Source organism: Phyllopteryx taeniolatus, chromosome 13 (assembly GCF_024500385.1).
Source record: "Phyllopteryx taeniolatus isolate TA_2022b chromosome 13, UOR_Ptae_1.2, whole genome shotgun sequence".
Taxonomy (NCBI): domain Eukaryota; kingdom Metazoa; phylum Chordata; class Actinopteri; order Syngnathiformes; family Syngnathidae; genus Phyllopteryx; species Phyllopteryx taeniolatus.
In genome coordinates this window covers 25215596-25234796 of record NC_084514.1, presented here as the reverse complement: position 1 = coordinate 25234796, position 19201 = coordinate 25215596, and the positions used below count along the sequence as shown (strand labels likewise).

At 43.5% G+C, this 19201-nt stretch overlaps 1 protein-coding gene across 1 annotated transcript in view; it reads right to left on the bottom strand.

Annotated features, from left to right (window-relative positions):
- The window catches only part of gabrr2a (gamma-aminobutyric acid type A receptor subunit rho2a), an 86985-nt gene that overhangs the window by 2690 nt on the left and 65094 nt on the right, over positions 1-19201 (bottom strand). Inside the window, exons 5-8 of the mRNA XM_061794913.1 lie at positions 5208-5290; positions 2900-3040; positions 1954-2106; positions 464-672 (exon numbers count right to left, since the gene is read on the bottom strand). Coding sequence (XP_061650897.1) covers positions 464-672; positions 1954-2106; positions 2900-3040; positions 5208-5290 — 586 coding nt within the window. The remainder of the gene's footprint in view (positions 1-463; positions 673-1953; positions 2107-2899; positions 3041-5207; positions 5291-19201) is intronic.

Below are 19201 nucleotides of genomic sequence, written 5' to 3'. Positions count from 1 at the left end.
CATTAATATATTAATTAATGGCTCTATTTTAATAGTGCTTGGATTGAAATCTATGTTTTCACTGTGCTTACGAGTTCTTTATCTCGCTTTCTCAGATGCAGATACGGGGTGGTCTGTCTCTCAAATGACCCCTATGATTTACTGGTCATCATCATACCATTCTGTGAGCTGTGTTAAATAATGTCAGTTCGGAAAAGGATGAGGACCAAATAACATTCTCAAATGAGAACCAGACCAAAAAGGTTATGTGTACCCCTGAATACAGTGCATGTCAAAAACCACTACTTGCTGTAAAATACTGTGAAAAAAACAGTTCTTGCTCCGTAAACCTCAGTTTCAATTGCTGCTCTTGTTTTCTATGCGGTTGACAGGAGAGAGTCGGAGATTTGTCCTTACAATAGAGTGTAGGGAAAAGATAGGAGACTTTCTCATAATGTCAAACAACCAGGAGAAACAAACCTACCTGGGATCGTGCCCGTTCTCTCATTTTACGTTCCCGACGGTCCTGGACAGTGGACAGGTAGTTGACCGCAGCATACTCCAACACAGATAAGAAGACAAAAACAAAGCTGACCCAGAGGTAAATGTCCACTGCCTTGATGTACGATACCCGAGGCATAGATGCATTCACACCAGTGATGATGGTGGACATAGTTAGCACAGTGGTGATACCTAGACAGAAGATCCATAACATTACCTCATGTTTTGAAATGTCATACCCAACCAGATACACAGTGTGCTATCTTACTGGATTTAATAACACGCTCATTTACATCAGATGATGTAATATGATCCAACAGCCCTTTAATAAAGGTCAGGTATGCCAAACTTCAGTCAGCATGGATTTATAGGTGAGAAGATATCCAGGTAGCCTATAGTGGTATTACTTAGCATCCAGCGGCATTTGTAGGATCAGAGTTTTAGAGGTACTGAACTCCTGGCCCGTCACAATAGAGTTCACAGTTTTGCACATTTAAATGCAATTTCATTCTCACATTTATGAAAGAGATCCACTTTTTTGGCAAAGTCTGAGACCAAACCATCAAATCTGATGTGTTTTTAAAATGTTGAGCCACAGCAAAAGAGGAATAGTTTGGATTTATAAAACAAATATATTGGAACCCAACTAATTTCTGGGGTAAGGCAACTAATTTGTATACAGCAATTGCCCTGCAGAGACAAATGAATAAAATGTTTTAAATTTCCAGGCAAATCGTTGGACCAAACCAGCTGCACTTAACGAGACATCAGGGAACGAACCATATTTTACAAATTTTTCTGTGTTGCCATTGGACTTTTAATTAACTGGCTACTTTTGCTTTAGACAGACTGGCCTCTAGACAGAGGAACAGTTGAATCAGAGTGGATGATCATCGGCTCGTAAAAGTTTGTTTCCTCCTGAACAATTTGCACCACCCACTTCTGAAATGATGGCTACTCCTCTCATATTAATGACAAACCAATGGCACTATTTTAGACACTGCAATGATAACATGTCACAAATCCCCAACATAAGCCCCCTCACTAGTTGTTGCTGGCTAGTAAGGGGCCCAGAGAAATGTCTGATATTAATCAATGTCAAAGACAACTGGAACCCCCGGTAAATACTGCAATGACATGTCGGGATTTGGGAATCTCACAAATGGGGCCCCCTATTGAAGTCTTATTTCTCCTCAGGTAGTGGGGGGTGTCGTGGTCTGTCTTGCTTGGGGAGTCCAGGGGGTCTAGACCCGGCCCTGCATATCACTAGTCCTGAACACACAAAACCAAGGGCTAAGGGGTAGATTGAGGGCTAAAGGATAGAACTGACGTTGGCCCCAAATGAAGCTGGAGTTGAAAAGCCTACAAAGCACACATATTCCCTTTGGTGAACTACCCACAAACCAGTGATCACCTAGCTGTCAAGTTATTGTACCTATTCAGGATCCCAACTTTAAAGGAGGATTTTATTACCCAAGGAAACTCTGGCTGGCACAGCCCGCCGGTCAATCCAAAATGACACCCATGATAGCATGACCATTAGTGTGGCAGGAAAATATGTCTGCAGCAGAAAGAAGAAGATGTGGCGTCTCAGCGTGAAGTTGATGTACAGGCGATTGTACCAGCCTGAAAAGACAGTGAGAGTATAGCTCAGTTCGATGTACAAGAATAAACAATATAGAAACTCATGCCCCAGTGAGGAGTTGTTGTATGTGGTACATGGCTAAAATTGTGACAGTTTTGCTTTTGTTAATTGTGCCTTTTTTGAGAAAACAACATGCGATCAGTTCTCCCCTAAAACACCTTACAAAATGCAGAAAAACATTTTGCCCTCCATGTATTTTCTACAAATGATATTGTAATAATGCAGTATTTTTTGGAGACGATAATGTGGATGCTAAGCTTAGAATTGTGCCTTTGTGACTTCTTCACTGACACACAGTTCGCTTACTCTATGATGTGCTTTTCAAACATGGTTGCAGTTTACGACACAAAAATATTTCGTTATTAAACATTATTGCCATTGTTAGACAGTAACCTGTAATTCCTCAAATCTTTATTATTGTGTTATTCCCTGTAGCTATGTTTAACATCGGCCGTATTTTGTAATCACAGTCCGATTTGTTTAAACACTAAAATGCACTGAGTGGGGTATTGACAAATAACATATATTTGACATAAATTACACTAACTGCTTATTCATGACACACGTTTGATTTATTTATGTCAGCTATCTGTGAGGGCTGATATTTAGGCATTTCGTGTGTTGTATCAGTATCAGAAGCACTAAAAACAATAAAACCAAAATTTAAGTGTATCATGCATGTCATTTTGGGAAAAATCTGTTAAAATCTGCATTCGGGTTACAGAAAACAAGACTAATTTCCATTTTTTTTGCATTACAATATTCTTGAGTTACCTGTGCTGCTGTAGAAGGCCAAACGAGATGTAGTGTGGAACTTCTGGATAAGGAACTGTGATAACGAAATACGATCATCAGTACTTAGGGACTCATCACCGCTTTTCCAGTAAAGCATCAAGTCTTCATCTGTGTATGCATCTGTAAAATATCAAACAGCATTTTTTTAAATACACTAATTAAAAATCTCAGCAACTGCTGTTTTATAGTATATATTTGTCACTGCTTTAAACATCGTGTGTATATACAGTATTTTATCACATTTGAGCGACTATCGTTATACTTTAGAATGTCAGAGGTTGCAAATGGGTCGACCAAAGTACCCACACACCTCCTGAATGGAATTTATTCTCCCGAGATAGGAGATGGAAATTCCCCACACTTTGTGGGCAGAGTGGGACAGCTAAAAAGAGACAGATCCTGAAAGATGACTAGATCTTGCTGGCAAGATAGGTGGTCATGGATCCGGCCTGTTATACAGGGGGACTATTTTGGTTGTTAACAATCTCACTGAGTCGATGTTCTGGCACCAGATTAAAGTTGTTAAACCTTCAGACACTATCCTGACAGGGATACAAAAGAGGCAGTAACGATCTCTCCTCTTCTGGGGAGGTCATCACTGGACCAGATCCTTACCTGTGGTGGAAGGCGGTGAGGGCCTGATCCACCTCTGCAGTCAAGTTACAGCTTATCAACTTCTAACTATACAGCAATTGCTTTGCCATAAATGACAGCTTTGTAGTGAAATAGCATCTGTGCTGCTTTGCAAATAAATGAACTTGAGCTATGATAGGTACCTGTTTCTTCTGGAACTAGATGGAATGAACTACGACCAGCTCTTTTTATCACTCTGTTCTCAGAGCATAGTGAACAGTTTTAAAAGTCCAGAGAGACTGCTCCAAATGGTATGGCCGTATTGGGGAGGAGCCCCTATTTTGTAACTCCTTGAAATGATGCAGGATACTCAGCTCTGACAGTATGATAAAAGCGTTTATTGTAGGTGAACTCACGTTCAATCTGATTTAAGATCAGAAATATAGTGTAAAGCAGTTGCTACACTGTGGCAAAAGACTGGTATTATATCAACTCGCTTAATAGAAAAGTATTGCAAGTGACCGATGCCCTACGTGGTTTATTCAGAGAAGCACTTAGGGAAGAGACAACTATGGATCAACCAGTGCTACGGCCTGAAATTCCATCTGTAACTGTGCTGCAGTGAAGGAGCAGGAAGATGGTACCTTCCTCTCTTTTAAAAACACCAGCACTACTGGACTTAGCAGAGATGTCAAATATGGCCCTGTATATGGTGTCTGAGAAGATTCATAACAGAACATCACTGATCGGTGTACGGCAGTCGAGTTGGGTGGGTGTTTTCATGCCAGGATCATCTCCTAAGGGCAAGCTTGAGGTCTATGTACAAATCCCCCATGGAGCAACACAATGCTGATCTTCAGTGTAGGGTGGTGGTGGGGTTGTGGCCATAAAAAGGCAAGTGGCACATATAAACCCTTAGGCTGAGAGTCACTGTCTGTTTTGTCATCGTGAAGAAACTCTGCTTCACCTACAGTTCAGTTGTCCTAGACTATGTCCCCTTTTCTCTCTGCTGTAACCTTTGCTTGAAGGTTTTGGAGAAGTTGTAGACCAGTCTGTAACCAAAGTAAATTTCCTCATTGGTCATGCAAAAATGTCAGTCTGGCTGAGCAGAAGAGCCAAACAAAAGGTACAGGCTGTACAGATGCTGCAGTCATGTTTAGAGCTCTTGTAGCTGCTAGGTTAGAAGTGTAATCTACATATTTCAGAATGACATAAATTAGACAAATTGTGATTGTATTTGGGGCTATGCAGGTGTTTTATGCACAGTAAACACACATCCAAAAGACCAAATACCAATATCTTGTTTTTAACTTCTGAATCACAGTGTCATTGTTTTTCTTGTTGTGCCAATATACATTGTGTAGTTTGCATTGTTGTATGTAATTGATCATCAGGGATCAGTTAAAGGTCAAAGGTCTCCCTCTCAAATTAATTTGACTTGACTTTGTATGTGCAACTATTTTTTTTGTTTTGTTTTTTTAATCATATCATTGATCATATACGATATAGTTGTCTGGACATTGAGAGTATGCTATTAAAAAAAATCCTTGTCATTCATTGGAGCACATCTTTTTTCTCCTTAGGAGCTCTTTTAGGGGTTAAGACAAAGGCAGCTTCCTTGATCCATCCTCTTTTGTCGAACAGAATAAGTAGGTGAGAAAAATTATGGATGAATGAATGTGTATAACGACTTGATTAAAGATGCTCAACTCACAGCTTTCCAATTCCAGGGTACAAGTCTGAGAATCCAGGGGAAATCGGCTGAAGTCCATGTTACAAGCTGCAGTCACTGTGACTCTGAGAACAATAGACACATCAGAAGGACAATCATGACATTGCATACATTCATCTGTAATACTTGAAACTGTCAAGTGAGGCATAATCCTGAATCCTGGATGACAAAGCAGACTCACCAAAACAAATTAATCAAACATAATTTATTATTATTTACAAGGGAGCAGGATAAATGTGACAAAACAAATGAAGTTAACAAACAGGAAAAAAAAGACAAAGAAAGGTCCATCCATCCATCCATTTTCTGTATCGCAGCAAAGAAAGGTGAACGTGAATATACAACATTGGCATTCAAAAACTAACTCAAAGAGGCGGACGAAGCCACAGCAGGAGGAATATGCCGACAACAGAAAAATATACACATCGAATCCGTACTACTCAATGAGAGAAATACTCGAAAACAAACAACAGAAGTACAGTGGAACCTCGATTTAAGGGAGTAATGGTGGGGTGGGGTCGTCTGTTACAGCCGATTCGTTACATTGAAGCACTTTTTTGTGGCCATATGCACCCATATTACTTCTGTACAACACAAATTATTGTTTTGTACTTTTTTTGTGGCCTAAAACACCCAGTACGCTGCAAAGCTAATGTAAATTAATATAAAAAAGCTTGAAAATGTTTTAAAGTTAATCCAAATTTACCTCCTCCCGGGATAGAACCCAGGACTGCATGACACATGCAAATTAGCCATGTGCGGCGCCAGTGTTGTCTGACCCCAGTACCTGTTTGAAAACTTTATCCAGACTGACCTCGCTGGTGTGATTGGGGGTGATCATGACATACGTGGTGGTAGACGTTGTTGTAATGGCCACTCGAGGAGGGTTGCTTTCATGTGCTGCGTGGGACTAGTGCACTTATTTGCAACTCCGTTAAGATTAGATGCCATAGTGAACGGCTTGACAAAAAGAAAAAAAATGTTACTCTACCAAAAATAGAATGTTCCAGAGTCCAATAAACAACAGTGGCCAATTCTGGAAGGAACAGACTTTGTCAATGGTGTGTAGCGATTATGTATGAAATAAGAATTGTAATTAATTTAGGATAAAGTAATAAACCGGGAGGGACGTTTGCGTTATTTCCGGTTTATCGCAATTTTAAATTACAGTGTTATAAATCCAGATATTTGACATATATGAAGGGCACCACATCACGTTTTACAAGTTTAACTTTAAGCGAAATGACGACAAACCTTTTTAATCAGTCTCATAATCTGTAGGTTGCTACACTCTACGACATTTTGAGTCCTAGGTTACAGAGGTTTACTTAAATTCAGAACACACACAAAATACGACCACGAGTGGAATTTTATGGTATATTTAATGAAACACACAACTACAAACTACAGCAAGAAAATAACACTAAGGGTACAAACAAAAAAACAAAATAAGGCGTACTAAAACAGAAAAGAGAACATTTTTCGCTGGGCTAAACTAAATGAGCATGTGAGCGTTTAATGGGTTGAGTCAGAGCGAGAGAAGGCAAAGTTGGGATTTCGTATGAAGCTTGTAATTTCCCCACAATTATTATGCACTGATGTTGTATATCATAGTAAGGATTGCAGTGTCGACTCACGAACGGTGATCAGCTGGTCTTTGGGGGTGGTCTTCCTTTGGAAGCGGCTCCGGAAGCAAGGCGACATATTTGGTTGAGAGAGGCGGGAGAAGAAAAATGGCTGGTCATCACGCCTTCTTGGGAGAACCGGACGTCTCTCTTCCTGCCTCTTTCGTGGCTCGCTGGCAATTTCAGAGCGATCTGGCTGGGAGCGGACCCGCTCCCTTCGTAGTAGCGGCTCTGATTGCTTAGCGGAGGCCCACGTTTAGGCTGGGAAGCCATGTCCGTTCTATCCCGGCTCGCGTTTGCCACGCCGTGTGCCCGCACAAAATGGGGGAAGGGATGGCCGACGGCCAGCCCGGCTGGCGAGCTGCCCGCAAGGTACGAGGAGAGGGAAAACAAGACTAGCATGAACTCAACTCAACTCCCAGAAAGGTGTGAGTTTAGAATTAAATACCCCAGCGGCGGGGCGTAGGAAGAGGGCGTGCCAACTTGGAGAAGACCACGCCCACCAGCCTGAATCTTGTCCACAAATTTGAGTAAATAGGTTTTAAAATAATAATCCCAAACACTCCCAATTTTGTCATCTCACACATAGAATAATTGTTTAAACTTTGGTCGTGGCAGATGGGTTGCTTATTGTTCAATACAACATTTCGTATTGTTTGATTTCAAATCATGAACAGCTTTCAAAATCATGCAGAGGACCTGTCAAAGTGAGAATGGGGACACAGATGCCAAGGCATACATTTGGAATTTTCCTACAGAGTTCGCAAGGTATAAAAACGTACATTTTATCTTCTGTTAACAAACATCAGCGGCACGGTACACAAGTTCTGGCATTTACAGTTCCTCTCAACGCCAGTGGGTGGAGCCTCACGCGCATGGGTGGATATTAACCACATAGTCTTCCCCATGTGGTCCGGGAAGGGGTCTTTTGAAGACAGGAATAAAGATTTGAAGGGAAGCTGCTAATTAGGTTAAGTTCCACTTGACGTGCATCAGGCCCTGTCCTAGTCGCCGTCTCACAGCAGGGCAGTGTGGAGGAGTGGGAGTTCTCAGGTGGTCGCGAGTCTCTGTGACGCCTCAAAGTTGCGGCGTGCATGTCCGCTACAGGTGGTTTAAGTAACAACTGGAAACTATTTTTGGAGACATTGTTCGGTCCCAAGGTCCCTTACATCCTATACCCATTAAATTGGGTTCCGTTAAATCGAGATTCCACTGTATTTACAATTATCAATGGCCAAACAATTGGGGAGCACAAACAGCCAGACACAAGACACAAAGTACAAGAAACAAGCAGTAATACAAAATGGGACAGACGATGGTGGAAAGAAGTGCATAATGTGGCACTCCTTCTGCTTCTCCTGTGCCTATAAACCCAGCTGAATGTCATTGTCAGCAGGTGCGGCGCAGGTAGCTCCACTCACCAACACGTACCAAGGTGACTGGAGAAACAAAACGGGAAAACACACAGGCACAGAAACTGGTACAAACTGTACCACAACAGAAACTGTTTGTATTCAACCACATATACAGCAGAAAACAACATCACAGTCCAGCATAATACTTAAGCAATAGGGTTTAGCGTATATTGGTTTGGTTAAAGCGTAATTAATATGGAAAAGAAATAAATCGGGAAGTAAACGCCTGCATTTACTTCCGGTGTAATTCAATGTACGTCAGAAGGTCACAATCAAACTATCTTTCTCTTGTATAGGGCACCACGTCTCTTTTTATATTTGTCAATTTTAGGAAAAGTGATGAAAAACCTCAATCAATCTCTGTCATCTAGAAGGCTCGCTACATGAATAGAATAATTAGTTCTCGATTTCAGCAGTCAACTGTTGAAACGCAAACACACACAGAACACAGCAGGAAGAGGAATTTTAGAGGAAATTTAATGAAAACTACAGGGGAATTCAAGGACAAATGAAAAGGGACTTAACTCCGAAAAAGTACAGGTAAACATGAAAATGGCTGAACTCGTGACGTGAGTGTAAAATGAGTGGATTGCTCAGTCATTCACAAGCAAAGATGGGCCGAGGTTCACCTCTTTGTTAACAAGTGCGTGAGAAAGTAGTCCCAACAGTTTAAGGACAATGTTGCTCAACGTACAATTGCAAGGAATTTAGGGATTTCATCATCTACGGTCCATAATATAATCAAAAGGTTCAGAGAATCTGGAGAAATCACTGCATGTAAGCGGCAAGGCTGAAAACCAACATTGAATGCCCGTGACCTTCGACCCCTCATCAAAAACCGACATCAATGTGTAAAGGATATCACCACATGGGTTCAGGAACACTTCAGAAAACCAATGTCAGTAAATACAGTTCGGCACTACATCCGCTGGCGTCTCTGGGCCCGAGCTCATCTAAGATGGACTGATGCAAAGTGGAAAAGTGTTCTGTGGTCCGACGAGTCCACATTTCAAATTGTTTTGGGAAATTGTGGACGTCGTGTTCCCCGGGCCAAAGAGGAAAACAACTATCCGGACTGTTATGGACGCAAAGTTCAAAAGATGGTATGGGGCTGTGTTAGTGCCAATGGCATGGCTAAATTACACATCTGTGAAGGCATCATTAATGCTGAAAGGTACATACAGGTTTTGGAGAAACATATGCTGCAAACCAAGCAACGTCTTTTTCATGGACGTCCTTGCTTATTTCATCAAGACAATGCCAAACCACATTCTGCACGTGTTACAACAGCGTGGCTTCGTAGTAAAAGAGTGCAGGTACTAGACTGGCCTGCCTGCATTCCAGACCTGTCTCCCATTGAAAATGTGTGACGCATTATGAAGTGTATAATACGACAACGGAGACCCCGGACTTTTGAACAGCTGAAGCTGTATATCAAGCAAGAATGGGAAAGAATTCCACTTGAAAAGCTTCAACAATTAGCGTCCTCAGTTCCCAAAGATTTATTGAACGTTGTTAAAAGAAAAGGTGATGTAACACAGTGGTAAACATGACCCTGTCCCAGCTTTTTTGGAACGTATTGCAGCCATAAAATTCTAAGTTAATGATTATTTGCTAAAAACAATAAAGTTGATCAGTTTGAACATTAAAAATCTTGTCTTTGTAGTGTATTCAATTTAACATAGGTTGAACATGATTTGCATGATTGCATATTCTGTTTTTATTTATGTTTGTTGTACATCAGAATGTTTTAGGTTGTTCATTACAACCCGTTTAAGCCCATTGGGCGTTTCTACAGAGAGTTTTGTATGTGGGCATGTGCTGTGGTCAAGTGGATGAGGAAGTACCACATGGCCAAAGTCATCCTTTCTGAGAAGCAGCAACTCCTGAGTAAGTATCCTTACACTGCTGTTTTCATTAGATTCCAATAAGCTGTTAACATATAGTGATATAAAATACCTGTACATCAAATGATGACGGTTAATGATTCATTGTTGTGATGAGCTTTTACTGATGTGCATTTTTTTCAGACCTTCCCAGCACTCACTCATTATGGACATAAAAACACGGTGGAATTCTCTTTGAATTAATTGGCCATTCAGGCCAAAGTGATGGACCCAAGCATAAAGAAGCAGGTTGACAAGGAAAAGTAAGAGATATATTTTGCAACTATTAAAAAAGGCTAATCGGACTTTAAGACTGAAAGGGGACTTGTGTATTAATTGATAGTTATTTGTTCTTTTACACTGATGAAAAATTGCAGTCTGACGACTTAAAAAAGGCAGAGAAGTTTGTCCAACTGATGCGAATGCTTTACACATCGACTCTGTGTTTCGAGTGAAAGAAGTTTACCACGTGGTAAAACTTTATCTATCTTGAAGAAGTTAGAGTGTCACTATTCCATCAAGACAGAGGACTCCGCATTTGAAAGAACTATAATGTGAGAAGATCTGGACTCATTATCAGGTAATATCATGAGTGCCACAACCACATACCTAAAAACTTACATTTAAAAGCTCCTTAGAGGACCTGTTTGCAGAGGAGGACCAGCAAGACATGCACCAGGTAGCCCCTCAAGAGACCCAGAACATTAGTGAGCATCTAGAATTGGAAATTTAAATGTACAGAAGCCTGCGTGCCATTCCCATCTCAGCTGACCCTGTTTTGTGGTGGCGGGAGAAGAGGGACACTTTGCCACTGCTATATGATTTAGCACAAACATATTTGTGTGCTCAGGCATCCCCCATTCCATTAGAGAGGCTCTACAGCAGGAGATACCACAAGTGTGGAGTGCTCACGAATCCTCCCTGAAAAACCCTTTTTCGTGTAAATGGTAAATGGGCTGCACTTATATAGCGCTTTATCTACACCTTCACAGTGCCCAAAGTGCTTTACAAAGCCTCACATACGCATTCATACACCAATGGGCGACTGCTGCCATGCAAGGCACTACCAGGCCCACTGGGAGCAAATTAGGGTTCAGTGTCTTGCCCAAGGACACTTTCGACATGCGGACAGTCATAGCTGGGATTTGAACCAATGACCCTTCAGTCACTGGACAACCGGCTCAACCTAATGAGCCACAGCCTCTTTATAAATATAATATAAAAAATTGTCTCTTTGGCAAGTTTCCAGTTTTCAAAATATGATTATTATGATTAAATGATTATTTATTGCCACTGTTACTTTGTTTATGATTCAAGATGGGCAAACTGACCCGCGGGTCACATCAGGCCCGTTGACCATTTCAATTCGGCCTGCCAAAGATTGCTACAGAATCGCCCAAATCATATCAAAATCATGACTACATTCATTTGACCTTGTCCTGTAATGCCGAGTGATTCCACTAGGTTGTGCTGTAATCCCCAGTGGTTCCACTAGGTTGTGCTGGAATGCCCAGTGGTTCCACGAGGTTGTCCTGATATGCCCAGTGGTTCCACCAGGTAGCGCACTAGGTACAGTGATACATTGACATGACTTTAGCTGTTGTGTTTTTACTCTGCTACAGCTCTGAACCCTTCTTCAACCATGCCAAAGAAAAGTCGACAGTGAGTGCTCAGCAGTGATTCCAGTAACATGTCACTCACAAATTCTGCCATTTTGGGTCACGAGTAAAGTAATGCATTACTTTCCCCAGGAGAGTAACCAGACTGCAGTTACCGTTGACTCATTAATGTTTCTCAGCAAGTCATAATTTGTTGTTGGTGACTCGAAAGGTTACACTCCAGCCATTCAATATCATTTGACCATTCACAAAAACTGCTGAATTCTAAATAAGTAAAAGAAGGGATTGGGAGGTGATTGTTGAGTCTACAACGCACAGTGACGGTCAAATACCATAAAAGTGCAGAGAAATGCACGATTTCACTATCGCCACACTATTTCTGTTATTTTTCTTTGTAAAAAGTGTATTTGATTGTTGTTACTTTTTTTATTTACACATAAATAATACAGTTTTACTGGCGTGTTAAGTGCGCAATCCATTGTGGGTCCTACCGAAATGCGCGGTCATAAATCGGTCATGGCAGTTAAGGACTGTCTCACTGAAGGACTTACAATACTTAAATAATATTTACAATGAAAAGGGATAACTTTCAACTCCATTGTAGTCCAGATTGTGAGATGGTTTGATGCGCTGCACAGCTGATGTCACGTAAGTAAGTGCTCCTCCACACCGTCAATCACCCACAGTTTTGCTAGTTGAACAATTGCGCATCAAAATTACGATGGTGGGAGCAATGGTGTGTGTGTGTTTGTATGCCCCCAATATCAAACCGCCACTCACTTTCACATTTACGTTCACGCACGCACGCACAAACGCACCCACACACACGGTTGCCTTCATGGACCACAATCGGTCTCCATCTATCGATCAGTTAAGAGTCTTTAGAGAAGTGTACTGAGAATAGTGTGCTTGTTTATGTTTAGGTACTTACTGTACTGTGTTGTCATGTCAATTCTTCACTAAGTTGCTGATTTAACACTAATATTTAAGTTATCGGTTCATGTTGATGTAACTGTAACTTGTGTGGCGTACATTACCAAGTAATGGTTACAGTTAAGCTAATGTTTTTTTTTTTTACTGTGGATGTGATATTCCTGCCACTTGGCAGCTGCTGAAAGTAACTAAAAAGTATTTTTTTCCTAACGTAGTTACTTTTGAAATCAAGTAATCAGTAAAGTAACTAAGTTACCTTTTCACCTTTTCAAGGTAACTGTGGCAGAAGTGGTGCTTAGTGTTTAATATAGAATGGACAACTAAATACTTTTTCACTGAAGTCCGGTCAAAGGCTGTATGTCTAATTTGTTAAGAAACCATTGCGGTTTTAGAGGAATATAACATCAGCTGTTACTTTTCTACCAAGCATCCTGATTATGCTAGCAGCCAATCAACGCAGGAACTGATGGCTACGGCTCAGCGGTTAAAAATCAAGCTTGCAGGCTCAGCAAAAGGCCTTTATCTGACAAACTGCCATCCAAGATTCAGTCACACAAGACCCTGAAACACCGCCACGGGAGCTGCAGATGGAACTGATTGATCTCCAATGTGATACTGCCTTAATAGAGAAGTTCAACTCTCAAACTGGATGAGTTTTATGCTTCATGAAGCGGAGACAAATTTCCAAAAATCCGAAAGATGGCACAGAGGATGCTGGTGGTGTTTGGCTCGACACGTGTGTGAACAGACTTTTAGTGTGAACACCAACAAAACATCCTACAGATCCCGCTGAGTGATGAACACCTCAGATGTGTTCTGAGAATTGCCACACCAAAACTAACACCAGACTTTGATGCAATGGCAAAAAAAAAAGGTGATCAACAAAACAACACCGTTCCCATTAAAAGTAAATTTAAGTATTAACACTACAATGCCTTTTTAAATGTTTTTTTATATTTAAGCATCTGGTTTTGGCTTGGCCCGCCTGGCAAATTTGAAAAGTCAATGTGGCCCATGAGCCAAAAAGTTTGCCCACCCCTGGTTTACATAATATATCATTTCAAGGAAAACGGCTTTTTATGTCCTGACATTTGGTTGAAGCTTTAAATAAGTTACAGCAACAATCATAGATCATTTTACACTTGAGACTACGTGAGTCCCGGGATGTAATGGAAACAATGAGTCCCAGCCCTGGAACATTGAGTCCCTGCAACTTATCATCGTGGAATACAGATACAGTAATCTTTTTGCTACATCGCGGTTCTTGCTTCACAGTTCCGCTATATTGCAGATTTTTATTACGGTTACTATTCTTTAATCTTTTATACTGTGTGTACAATATTTTTCTGTTATCCATTGCTCTTGCTCTCTTTCAATATATTGTGTTTAGGCCCGCCACGGTAGCACATTTTTTTAGAACAATATATTTTCCCAAAACGTTAAAGATAAACGATAGTATCTATGTTTTTTTATGCCAATGATATAATGATATTAGAGCATGATAAAGAATTGTACACATCTTACAAATTCTGTCCTGGTAATCAATCATATAAGCACTACTGTGTAATGTTCTCTCAATTACTAAATACAAGTAGGGCTGCATTTCACAACAGGCGCAAGTAAATAAAAAGAGAAAGTTATATATGTTCAAATAAAGTGTTGAACTTAACAAAGTTTGAGTCTCCCCTTTTTTTTTGGCATCATGACACAACAGTGAAGTCTCAAACAATTTTACATATTTTAATAAAAAAAAATCTTAACTGGGGGCACGGTGAACCACTGATTAGCACATCTGCCTCCCAGTTCTGAGGACCCAGGTTCAAATCCGGCCTCGCCTGTGTGGACTTTGCATGTTCTCCCAGTGCCTGCACGGGTTTTCGCCAGGTATTCCGTTTCCCTCCCACATCCAAGAAACATGCACAGTAGGTTAATTGAAGGCTAAATTGCATGTAGGTGTGAATGTGAGTGCGAATGGTTGGTTGTTTGTATGTGCCTGGCGATTGGCAACCTCTCGCCCGCAGTTAGCTGGGATAGGCTCCATGATAACCGCGACCCTAATGAGGATAAGTGACGCCAAATTGAGGAGAGAGAAAAAGGACAGGGGTGTCCAACTGTTTTTTTGTCTCGGGCTGCATTGTAGTTTTGATTTACCTCAGAGGGCCGTTAGAGCGGTGGAACAATATCAATGTTTAATCACCAAAACATTTTATTACCATTACACAACAAATTGAGGGATAACTAGTTTTGAAATCAGAAGACAAGGATAATAGTTTCTTTTGTTTAAGTTACTGTAGAAGGGTTTGGTAACAGAAAAATGCAATATCTCAACATTATTGTTTATTATTATGACAATTTGGAATTTGGGTAGAGATTTTAGCAAAAATTACAAAAGTTGATGAGCATGATTTGCTTTCGCGGGCACATAAAATGATGAGGCGGGCCGCATCTGGCCCCCGGGCCTTGAGTTTGACTGTTTGTGCTGTAGTGCATCTCTGACACGAGTTTAACTATGAGAATATAATTCCTTCATTCCCTTTGGCCACCTCATTAGGCACACTGGCGTAGGGGAGCTTATATGCGACTATCCGGCCATCCTGCCTGCAACGAACCTTATACATTTCAGATTGTAACATAGCGGTGATGAAACTCTGTCTTGAGTCGAGGAGTATTTATTATATTATTGTTTATTATTATGAAAATTAGGAATTTGGGTAGAGCGTCAGCCTCACAGTTCTGAGGACCCGGGTTCAATCCCCGGCCCCGCCTGTGTGGAGTTTGCATGTTCTCTGCCTGCGTGGGTTTTCTCCGGGCACTCCGGCTTCCTCCCGCATCCCAAAACATGCATTAATTGGAGACTCTAAATTGCCCGTAGGCATGACTGTGAGTGCGAATGGTTGTTTGTTTCTATGTGCCCTGCGATTGGTTGGCAACCAGTTCAGGGTGTACCCCGCCTCCTGCCCGATGACAGCTGGGATAGGCTCCAGCACGCCCGCGACCCTAGTGAGGAGAAGTGGCTCAGAAAATGGATGGATGGATGGATGGAATTTGGGTACAGATTTTAGCAAAAATCACATAAGTTGACGACCCTTGATTTTGACTCCTATGATTTAGAGTCTTCAATTAACCTGCACTGCCACTGGCAACCGACCAGTTCAGGGTGTATAATCCCCTCCCCACGAAGAACCGATGGCCTTTGCATTCCTGCTTCCGGACCCTCGGCCGGCCGGCCTGTTTTCACAGGACACAGGAAGCCTGTTTTATATCATCCATCCATCCATCCATTTTCTGAGCCTCTTATCCTCACTAGGGTCGCGGGCGTGCTGGAGCCTATCCCAGCCATCATCGGGCAGAAGGCGTGGTACACCCTGAACTGGTTGCCAGCCAATCGCAGGGCACACATAAACAAACAACCATTCACAATCACATTCACACCTACGGCCAATTTAGAGTCTTCAATCAACCTACCATGCATGTTTTTGGGATGTGGGAGCAAACCGGAGTGCCCGGAGAAAACCCATGCAGGCACGGGGAGAACATGCAAACTCCACACAGGCGGGGCCGGGGATTCAACCCCGGTCCTCAGAACTGTGAGGCAGATGCTCTAACCAGTCACCCACAGTTACACCGGTTTATATCATCAGAAACCATAAAACTGGTTGCTGATTGTTGACTGTTGAACAATGGAACATGGTCAAGTGGTGATTAGAGATCCTGCCTGTGGACATTAAAATGACATTGAAGAATTCCCACGCTTGTAACAAGCAAAAGAAACCTTCATGAATATTTTAAATGTATACCAGGTCCGGCTGCGAGACTTGGACAACTGCTCCTCTTGATTTAAAGCCAAACGGTACGGAATGAACAATAAGTAGTTGATTTGCCAAGACTAAAGTTTAAACAATCATTTTATATGCTTGATCTATGAGTGAAAGCCATTCGTTGGCAGGGTCACCCATGGCAAACAGGTCCATGGGACCTGTGGGACCAGACAAAGTACAGCTCCAAAAACCCCTATGTAGATAAAAAATTCAGGAAGACGTTTTCCCTTGCCCGGACGGGGGTCACCGGGGCCCCCCGCTGCAGCCAGGCCTGGAGGTGGGGCTCGAAGGTGAGCGCCTGGTGGTCGGGCCTGCACCCATGGTGCTCGGCCGGGCACAGCCCGAAAGGGTAACGTGGGTCCCCCTTCCCATGGGCTCACCACCTGTGGGAGGGGCCATAGGGGTCAGGTGCAATGTGAGCTGGGCGGTGGCCGGAGTTGGGGACCTTGGCGATCCGATCCCCGGCTGGCTCTAGGGATATGGAATGTCACCTCTCTGGCTCTAGGGATATGGAATGTCTCCTCTCTGGCAGGGAAGGAGCCCGAGCTGGTGTATGAGGTCGAGAAATTGCGACTAGATATAGTCGGGGTCGCCTCCACACACGGCTTGGGCTCTGGTACCAGTCCTCTTGAGAGGGGTTGGACTCTTTTCCACTCTGGAGTTGCCCATGGTGAGAGGCGCCGACCAGGTGTGGGTATTCTTATTGCCCCCCGGCTCAGCGTCTCTACGTTGGGGTTCACCCTGGTGGACGAGAGGGTAGCCTCCCTCCGCCTTCAGGTGGGGGGGACGGGTCCTGACTGTTGTTTGTGCATATGCACCAAACAGCAGTTCAGAGTACCCACCCTTTTTGGAGTCCTTGGAGGGGGTGCTGGAGAGCGCTCCCGCTGGGGACTCCATCATTCTGCTGGGGGACTTCAATGCTCATGTGGGCAATGACAGTGAGACCTGGAAGGGCGTGATTGGGAGGAATGGCCCCCCCTATCAAAACCCGAGTGGTGTTCTGTTATTGGACTTCTGCGCTCATCACGGATTGTCCATAACAAACACCATGTTCAAGCATAAGGGTTTCATACGTGCACTTGGCACGAGGACACCCTACGTCGCAGTTCGATGATCGACTTTGTGGTTGTGTCATCGGACTTGCGGCCGCATGTCTTGGACACTCGGGTGAAGAGAGGGGCGGAACTGTCAACTGATCACCACCTGGGGATGAGTTGGCTCTGATGGTGGGGGAAGATGCCGGTCCGACGTGACAGGCCCAAACGTATTGTGAGGGTCTGCTGAGAACGTCTGGCAGAATCCCCTGTCAGAAGGAGTTTCAACTCCCACCTCCAGCAGAACTTTACCCACGTCCTGGGGGAGGCGGTGGACATTGAGTCCGAGTGGACCATGTGCTTCCATTGCTGAGGGGGCCGACCAGAGCTGTGGCCGTAAGGTGGTCGTGGCGGTAATCCCCGAACCCGTTGGTGGACACCAACGGTGAGGGATGCCGTCAAGCTGAAGAAGGAGTCCTATCAGGCCTTTTTAGCCTGTGGGACTCCTGAGGCAGCTGATGGGTACCGGTTGGCCAAGTGGAATGCGGCTTTGGTGGTCGCTGAGGAAAAAACTCGGGCGTGGGAGTTCGGTGAGGCCATGACGAAACGACTTCTGGACAGCTTCGAGGAAATTCTGGTCCACCATCCGACGTCTCAGGAGGGGAAAGCAGTGCACCATCAACACTGTGCACAGTGGGGATGGGGCGCTACTAACCTCGACTCGGAACATTGTGAGTCGGTGGGGAGAATACTTTGAAGACTTCCTCAGTTCCACCGACACGCCTTCCCATGAGGAAGCAGAGTCTGGGGTCTCTGAAGCGAGCTCTCCTATCTCTGGGGTTGAGGTCACGAGGTGGTTAAAAAGCTATTTGGTGGCAAGGCCCTGGCGGTGGATGAGATTCGTCCGGAGTTCCTAAAGGCTCTGGATGTTGTGGGGGTGTCCTGGTTGACACGCTTCTGGAACATCGCATGGACATCGGGGAGACTGCCTCTGGATTGGCAGACTGCGGTGGTGGTCTCCCTTTTTAAGAAGGGGGACCAGAGGTTGTGTTCCAACTACAGGGGGATCACACTCCTCAGCCTCCCTGGAAAGGTCTATTCAGGGCTGCTGAAGAGGAGGGTCCGTCGGAAAGTCGAATCAGAGTTTGGTCTGCATTGCCGGCAGTAAGTCAGACTCGTTTCCGGTGAGGGTTGGACTCAGCCAAGACTGCCCTTTGTCACTGATTCTGTTCATTACCTTTATGGACTGAATTTCTAGCCGCAGCCGAGGCGTAGAGGGTGTCTGGTTTGGTGGCCTCAGTATATTGCATCTCTGCTTGTTGCAGATGATGTGGTTCTGTTGGCTTCATCGAGCCGTGATCTCCAACTCTCACTGGAGAGGTTCACAGCCGAGTGTGAAGCGGCTGGGATGAAAATTAGCACCTCCAAATCTGAGACCATGGTTCTCAGTCGGAAAAGGGTGGAGTGCCCTCTCCAGGTCGAGGATGAGATCCTGGCCCAAGTGGAGGAGTTCAAATATCAAGCATATTGGTGCAGCGTCTGCAGTGATGCCGACTTTGCATCGATCCGTTGTGGTGAAGAAGGAGCTAAGCCGAAAGGCGAAGCTCTCTATTTACCGGTCAATCTACGTTCCTACCCTCACCTAT